The sequence below is a fragment of the Cicer arietinum genome, chromosome 6, assembly GCF_000331145.2.
Source record: "Cicer arietinum cultivar CDC Frontier isolate Library 1 chromosome 6, Cicar.CDCFrontier_v2.0, whole genome shotgun sequence".
In the NCBI taxonomy this organism is placed as follows: domain Eukaryota; kingdom Viridiplantae; phylum Streptophyta; class Magnoliopsida; order Fabales; family Fabaceae; genus Cicer; species Cicer arietinum.
Window position 1 is genome coordinate 21,509,529 of NC_021165.2, and position 8,702 is coordinate 21,518,230.

At 31.2% G+C, this 8,702-nt stretch overlaps 1 protein-coding gene across 1 annotated transcript; it reads left to right on the forward strand.

Annotated features, from left to right (window-relative positions):
- The first annotated feature begins 371 nt into the window (after positions 1-371).
- Positions 372-6,612, forward strand: LOC113787015 (uncharacterized). The gene is made up of 15 exons (XM_073369956.1): positions 372-875; positions 2,887-3,025; positions 3,099-3,257; positions 3,344-3,553; positions 3,645-3,737; positions 3,827-3,943; positions 4,032-4,359; positions 4,438-4,692; positions 4,822-4,890; positions 4,971-5,377; positions 5,459-5,635; positions 5,739-5,852; positions 5,955-6,036; positions 6,115-6,210; positions 6,317-6,612. The coding sequence occupies exons 2-7, from the start codon at positions 2,891-2,893 to the stop codon at positions 4,140-4,142; spliced, it is 825 nt and encodes a 274-aa protein (XP_073226057.1). The 5' UTR covers positions 372-875; positions 2,887-2,890; the 3' UTR covers positions 4,143-4,359; positions 4,438-4,692; positions 4,822-4,890; positions 4,971-5,377; positions 5,459-5,635; positions 5,739-5,852; positions 5,955-6,036; positions 6,115-6,210; positions 6,317-6,612.
- Positions 6,613-8,702: the final 2,090 nt, after the last annotated feature.

Consider the following 8,702-nt stretch of genomic DNA (forward strand, 5'->3'; position numbering starts at 1 on the left):
CGAAGAAGAGAAGTATATATTACGAAAACTGGTTTTACCTAACTTTTGAAAAAAAATTGCATCATGGTTACATTTTTAAAAACTAATAAAAGGTGGTTTTCAATTATAAAAAAAAAAAAAGAAAATCAATTTCTAGTTTTAGATTCTACAATATCAACTTATTTATGTGTTTTTATCCAATCACAGGGGAAATTATGTCTTTTTCTTCGTAATTTAATAAGAACACAAAATATTAAGTACTCCAAAGAGTTAAAATGAACTATAATATCTTATATTTATTAATTACGTTTTAGGAAGGGTAAAACAAAATTGTTTAAGAGAAACAAATGTATAAATAAGGAGATGATACAATTATTATAAGTATAATTTTCACAAACACTATTCAAAAAAACAACGTGTAATAAGTAACTGTCACAATTTTTCTATTTCACTATCACAATTGAGGAAAATAGTGTTTTGTCCAAAATCCGCTAGTTGACAATAGAAGTTGGATCCTAATTGTATGAATATAGAAAGGGTTATTAAAGAGGTTTTTGATATTGATAGGTTCCTTAGAAGATGTTTATACATTATAGAAATGTATTGTTTCCGCATACAAGTATAGTGGACGAAGAAGATATCATAGAAAAGTGAAATTAGCCGATGACTTGATGGAGTCGCGGTGGCTTAACGAAGACATTTTTTCTTTTCTGTTGTCTTGACAGACACGCAACTGATGCAACCTGACCGATTGCCGAGGGTGTGGATCCTTGAGTAGGCTAGAGAGATCGGACGCGATTGACCTTGTGGTTAAGCCAGAGAGATTGGACGCGATGGACCTTGTGCTTCTGAATAGGCCTCTCATGTTTCTTTTCTTTGGGGTTTTTCTCTGATTTGTGAGTGTTTCTTTACTTTTTATAGGAATTTTTTACATGGTCTGTATATCATGCTACCAGCAACATATTTCATTTCAATAATATGCAAAATCTTTCCTTCAGTCATAGGACTTCTTCCATATTTTCAACACAAATTCATAAATTTCATTTACTTACTTGATTATTTTATCACTTGTGCATTCTTTAATTTAATACAAGAGGTCATTGTGAAGGAGGATTAGTTAGGTAAGCAGTGGTTGACAAAAAGAATAATTCATAGAAATAATCCACTTTGGAGGATTAATTAATAAAACCAAAAGTGTACTAATTTAAAAACACATTGAACAGACAATGGAGAGAATTTTTTTTTATAACAAGCAGACATTTTATTTTTATATTTTACCTTATTAAGAATTGAGATAATTATTCTAGAAATTGTCGGTGATACACTACGCCAAAAATGACATTTTATAGCGCGTCTTTTACAGTGCTTATTAAATACAAGCGTTGTTGTTGATTTTTTTTAAAATAACGACAACGCTTTTTTGACAAGCGCTGTAGAAAAAACGCTGTTGTAGGATCATATAAGGTCACATAGCGCTTGCACATAATGCTTACAACCCTTTTATAGCGCTTTTTGTAAAAGCGCTGTAAATTGAAGCGCTCTCTCATAGCTTTTACAACACTTTTTGAGCACTTTAAACACAAGCGCTGTAAAATGTAGCGCTCCCACCTTATGTTACATAATTTTTTAAGCGCTTTTTGTGAAAGCGCTGTAAAATACATGCGCTTTCATATAATTAAATGACCTATTAGAGCGTTTTTTATACAAGCGCTATAAAATACAAGCGCTGTAAAAGGCTTGCGCTTTAAATAAAAATCATTCACTTATTGTTTTATACTAAGTTCGTGTTTTATACTTGATCTTAGTGTTTTATACTAAGTTCATGTAATTTAAGTGTTTGACCTGCCATAACTAATTTTCCGCTTATATTGAACTTGAAAAAGCTTTGTTTGAGTACTGAGAATTTTTCTTGAGCTTTAACTGATCATCCCAATATGATATGATCTTTAGCATTGAGATATATATATATATATATATATATATATATAGGTATTTAACTAATTATTGGAAGAAAAAGTAAATCCAAATATAGGTATTTTACTAATTATTTAGCATTTTACAAAAACTGAACTTATATTGTAATTTAACAAAAACTGATCAGAACATAAACTTTGTAATTTTACAACGCTTTTGTCAATAAGCGCTATAAAAAGCCTTTAAAAAAATAAAGAGGTCACTTAGCGTTTGCACATAATAAAACAAAGAAACCTTTTAAAGCGCTTCGTGGAAAAACGCTGTAAAAGGGTCACATAGCGCTTGCACATAATAAAACAAAGAATCCTTTTAAAGCGTTTTGTGGAAAAACGCGGTAAAAGGGTGCTTGCACATAATAAACACAAAGAAGCCTTTTAAAGCGCTTTGTGGAAAAGCGCTGTAAAAGACTTTTAAAAAAAATAAAATAAGGAGATCTTTTACAGCGCTTTTCAAAAAAACGTTGTAGTAGGGTTTTATATATAACAGTAAACTACTTGAGTTTCCTCTTCATTACGTAAACTTCATACGCTTGTTTCCTCTTCCGCTTCATTCTCCTTCTCATTGCGAACCCTACGAACAATATTGCCTTGTTACTAACCTTCATTACGTAAACTTCATATGCTTGTCTTCTCTTCATTCTCCTTGTCATTGCGAACCATCTTTGTTTTTGCGAACCCTACTCTCCATTACGTAAACTTCATACGCTCATTTCTGTGAACCATACTCTCCTACGAACCGTTCGTATTTCTGCGCTGTTCTTCTGTGTTCGTATTTCTGCGCCGTAACCCTACTGTTCTTCTGTTTTTCAAATATTGTATTTATTAGTTTTTTGTTTCAGTAAAATGCATGTTGAACTTATACTGCTACGTACTTAGACTACTGCATCTTGAACTTGTTGAAGTTATATTGAACTGCATGTTGAACTTGTTGTAGATAAATGGATACCAACAAGGATTTAGATCGTCAAAATGAGGAAGTTGTCAACACTAAGACTTATGAAAATGAATTCAAACGTGGTGCAACCATCATGCAAAATGTCATAAAAGCAAGGAGTAGTGACATAAAATTTGAGGTATACTATACTTTGTTTGTTGTTTATTTTTTATCTTTTTTGAAAGCATATACTTACTATATGAGTTTATTAGGTTGGATGGAATGAGAGTGGTCAGCCAATTGACCACAACGGTTCCATGTTTGTAAGTTATATTGGGGTCGTTGTTCGTCAGAGTATCCCCATCACAATTGATGATTGGAGAGATAAGGTGTTGAAGGATGTGAAAGATATAATGTGGACTGATATACAAGTAACTTTTTTGATCCACTTTTTTGTTACTTATAATTTTTTCCATTGTAATACTTTACTCAAACTATATCTTTATTTCGTTTGCAGGCTGCTTTTGTTGTTGACGTGGTGAGAAATACTTACGTGTTGAGAGTTGGCGGGAAAATACACCGGGGTTTTAGATCTTACCTCTCAAATTGTTATCTAAAAGACCGTGAAGAAAATACGAATGCTGAAGCTCCAAAAATATACAAACATTATATATCAAATGAAGAATGGAGCGCATTTGTAGCAAAACGTTCAGACCCCGCGTTTGTGGTAAGTGATTAATTTATTAGCATTTGTGTTTTATTATTCATATTCATAGCGTATTTTAAATTTTTACACGATTTTTATTATTTTTATATAGAATATAAGTAAGGCAAATCGCGAGAGGGCAAAAAATCTGACGCACCCATACAAAAAATCTCGTATGGGATATGCACGTCTAGAGCAAAAACTTGTAAGTAATTAAACATCACTTTTATATAATGTGGTACATTATAAACTATAGTTTCTAACTAATATTTTGTTTATGATCTTAACGAATAGCTACAAGACACCCAATCCGATCAACCGTTGGGTCGTCATATCTTGTGGAAGGAAGCTCGTGTAAATAAAGATGGAGTGGTTGATAATGAAAATGTTCAAAAAGTAATAGAACTTTGTGTAAGTATATTATCACTTTAATATTTTTTATATATTGTATTTTAAAAATGATATTGAACTTATCTTTTTAATCCTACATGTATTTTAGGAGAATCTCGAACAAAGTTCGGAAAATCAAGAGGACAACAAAGCTAGTTGTAGGAACATTCTCGGTAAAGTATTTAATGTTCCTGAGTATTTCCGGTCGCGTGAGGGGTAAAGGATTTGGCGTAACTCCTAAAATCTATTTTTCACAAGAGAAACGTCAAAATCCATCTAATGAGGAAGTATTAGAGAAGCTCAAATTTCTATCAGAGCAAGTGGCACTCTTAGTGAAGACGAATAAAGACAAGCAACTTCCGGATCAGCTCCAACGTGAAATACAAATGGAGAGTGAAAACGCGAGTTGCAACATTGGTCTCAAAAGTCTTCCCGAGGTAATTAATTACTTAATAAAATAAGAAATTCATTCAACCTAATTGTTTCACATACTTATGTATTAACCATTGATTTAGGGTGTCACTTCTTGCGTGTTGTACTTATCCTCCCCTACTCATCGCAAGGTCAGAAAAGGAACATTGTACAATACTTTTGGAGAAGTATTGCACAACACACCGATCCATGCGGGCCATGTCAAAGTACCACCAGTTATTGCTTTGGAACCAAATGCACCGTTGTCTATACCAGACAACGATGCAGATATGAAGTATTTGGGCGAAGCAATTGGTAGTTACGTGGCATGATCCAAACATCTTGTTGCCCTTGATAAGGTATGTTTAATTAATTGAAATGTATGTTTAATTGATATGTATATTTAATTGCATGATATATAATTATGATTGATTATATTTAATTGCTGATTTTTTTCTGCTGTTAACTTTAATTTCACATTTATTTAGATTCAGACAAAATCTAAAGGAAATGATAAGAAGATTCCCAGAAACAAGTCAGTCACATCGCCGGAAAAGGTTTGTCACATTTATTTTGTAAGGTTTGTCATTTTTTCAAATTCAATAAACTAACAAACTAATTAACCTCATTTTTTCAGATTCAATCCAATAAACCACCCGCACAGCAAACCAGCTGCCAGAATAAACCAGTTGCCGCACCACAACTGGATGTTCGTGGTAAAAATAAAGCCGACAAACTTCAAAAATTGGAGGGTAATAAAGCTGGCAAACTTCAAAAGCCGGAGGGTAATAAAGCTGCCAAAGTTGCTGCTCAAAAACTAGATCGGGAAAAATCAGTTGCTGCTCATGCTCCTAAAATAAGTCAACCATGGCTTGCTCGATATGGGTTGTGTCTTGATATGGGTAGCAACAATGATTCACGCATCATAAGCATAGATAAAGCTATATTCGGAGATGAGTATGAAGAACTACTTGAAAAAGAACACATATACGAACTTCTCAGCCATAAGGAGTTGAGTGCTACTGTCATCAGCTTATACATTAGGTAAAAATTACTTTTAATTGCATTTATTGGTAATTAATTTAATTTATTGGTAACTAATCTAATTTGAAATTTTCATTGAAGATTTTTGTATGAAAAGTTGGTGTGCACGCGCAGACTGTCAAATAGATTTTCATTCTTGTCTCCGCATAAGCTTTTGATGTTTAAACTCGATCCAGTGAATGTAAAGAAATACGTTGTAGATATCTTATTAGGAAATAGAGAGAAGGATAAGTTGTTCCTTGCACTATATAATTCAGGGTACGTAATTATATATTCTTTATTTATACATTTTTTTAATTTATGAGATCTTCATTTATTAGTTATGTAAACAAAATTATCAACCAAATTTTTGTTGTTGTAGGGATCATTGGGTGCTATTTGCAATCAATACGACCTCTGAAGTAATATACTATTTAGATCCCTTCACAGTCGTTACAACAATCACTCCGATATAAAGACTATGTTCGACACCTAAGTAATATTCATTTATTTCTTACATATATATATATATATATATATATATATATATATAATATGTTTGTTAATGCTATAATAATCACATTTATTTATTCGATAGTGCTTTACAAGTTTTTCAAGCTCAAAGAGGTGCTGCAGTGTCGAAGCAAAAGTCAAATAACATCACATGGATTCCAATAAAGGTTTTAAATATATGACTTTAAAATTTCATTTACAATCAATGCACAAATATTTATTGACTTATATGTTTTATTTTATAGTGCCCTCGCCAAACTAACAACATCGATTGTGGGTACTATATATTGCGATTCATGAAGCAGATTGTTGATATGAATCAAACTATAATTACAGAAACGGTACGATATTTTCATTATTTGATTTTCATATATAAACTATGTATATATTTGATTCTAACTTATTTATGTTCAATTTTTATATCGCACAATACTTTGACAATTTCAGTCCAACATACTCTGAAAGAGATCTAATTGAAATAAAGGAAGATTGGTGTCAGCATGTGATTGAAATGAAAATTATTTGATTTGCTGGGAAATGACATGCTGCAAGAGATAATTATATGAATATATGATAGTTCTGTTATGTGTAGCTCTGGTAGTTATATGTATATGAATATGACACATTTGAAAAGTTGTGAATATGTATATAGTTCTGTGCTGTTGTCAATATGTGAATATGTATATGAATATGTTGTGAACTGTTTGTGTAAATATGTAAAGTTATAAAGTTAAATTATAAAGTTATATAGTTATGTTGTTGTGTACTAATTGTGAAATGATTGTGTGAACTGATTCTGGATGAAAATGATTTTGGAAAAAAAAATTAAAATACAACGCTTTCTAAAAGAATGTCATAAAAAACCAAAAAGTGCTTTTTAAAAATTCCATTTACAGCGTTTTTAATAAAACTAAAATAAGAATGCACCTTTTACAACGTTTTTTCAAAAAAGCGCTGTAATAGGTGCATAATACTGCATCTATTGTTTGCACATTTTACAACGCTTTTTCAAAAAGCGCTGTAAAACGAGTATAACAAGCACTATTATATCTACCTATTTTATAGCGATTTTTTATTTTAAAAAACGTTGTTGTATCTTTTTACATTGCTAGATACTACAACGCTTATATTTTTTGAAAAAACGCTGTAAATGGCTTAAAAAAAGCGCTGTAAAATAGGTTTTTTCGTGTAGTGATAGTTACTGTTGTATTGTATTATTTTAATTTTTAATAATAATAATAATAATAATAATAATAATAATAATAATAATAATAATAAAAGCATGAATCGGTAAACGTTGAAAATAAATTACATTAAATTGACGAGTGGATAGTTAGGGTCTTACTGGACTTATGTTGAAATATCACAATCTCCATTTATAGAAAGAAAAAAACAAAACCGACGCCTTCTGTTCACAAACGCTCTATGATATAAAAAAAGGTTTAGGAGAGAAAAAGGAAGAAATTCAAGAACTAAACGAGTTAGTGATCCATCCCTCAAGTAAGAATTCTTTATGATCATATTAACTTTATATAACCATTTTTATTGGTAGTGGAACAAAACCCATGATATTTTGAAAAAATAAAATAAAATTGATCGATGCATATGTCTCTCTAATTATATCTTTATAGGATGATACTATATTTGTGTTATGATGTTTAGATAAAGTAGTGAATGGGTTAGACGATAGGATCAATTGTTACACATGGAATGAAAGTTTTTAATATCATATATTATTAATTTGTGAAGGTGTAGCACATTTGAAGCAAAGACCGCTGCGTGAGAATTTTAATAACGACACTCATATCGGTAAGGGCATCACTCCATCCTCTTTTCTACTTAAATTATGTGTGATATAAACCTATTGTGATGTCATGTATGGTTCTGTTTGTGTGTTATCTTCAAAATTAATATTAATAATGGTTGCGTTTGTCATGTTCAAATTGTGGAAAATGAATGTTATATCATACCTTGTTATAATTGTTGTGTTTGACATGTTGTTGTTATTCAAGGTGATTACTTTGTGTCTATACTAGGTTAGTTTAGGACAATGTTGAATGATTTTGGACGCTCTGGTTGTCTACATTCATGCATTCATAGTTGTGTGGTGCGTCCATATTTGGTTAGAGTCCAAAGTTGTGTGATGGGTCCATAATTGGTTGGAACCCACATATCCTTGCGGGATTTTGAGTTAGTGGTGTTGCTTGGAATGACCCATGAATCCCTTGCGAGGATATTCCAGAATCATGCATTGACATATAATCTAACAAATAGGTTGTGCCTTTTGGTTGATTTGTATCTTTGGTGTGTTGTGATTTTTAATTGTTAACTGTTAAATGAAGTATATGATTTATTTATATTTTTGTTATAACAACTATATATGCATATGCATATTTGCTATGTGTTTGTTATTTGGAGATGACCCTTACATTTGACAGGACGTCACATATAGTGTTACTTGAGCGAATAATGTTACGGTCAACCTAATAGGAGAAATGCGAGGAAGTACAATAGCATGCAGTTCGAAACTCTGAGATACTTTTGTGCCGGTGTTAGACTTGTTGGGTGAGTTTTCCACAAGTTCAAAGTTTATGATCAACTATGATTTATGTTGGGTAGTAAAACATCAATAGTTTTGGCTCTAGGAGTTTCTTTTGTTTAACGTATTAAATTTACTTTTAGTGATTGTAAATACTTTGATTCATTATTTTTGAAAATATAACTAAAAGTGTTATTAATTGATTTTAAGGTAAATGAATATTTAAGATAATTATAAATAAATAAAAATAAATTTGTATTTTTACGTTTAGAATTTCGTTAGTTAATATCTCAA

Excerpts from the sequence above, each read along its gene's own strand:
- LOC113787015 (XM_073369956.1), top strand. The coding sequence starts at position 2,891 with ATGGATACCAACAAGGATTTAGATCGTCAAAATGAGGAAGTTGTCAAC. Across the intron at positions 3,026-3,098 it reads GTAGTGACATAAAATTTGAG|GTTGGATGGAATGAGAGTGG; the intron begins GTATACTATACT and ends TGAGTTTATTAG. Across the intron at positions 3,738-3,826 it reads CACGTCTAGAGCAAAAACTT|CTACAAGACACCCAATCCGA; the intron begins GTAAGTAATTAA and ends CTTAACGAATAG.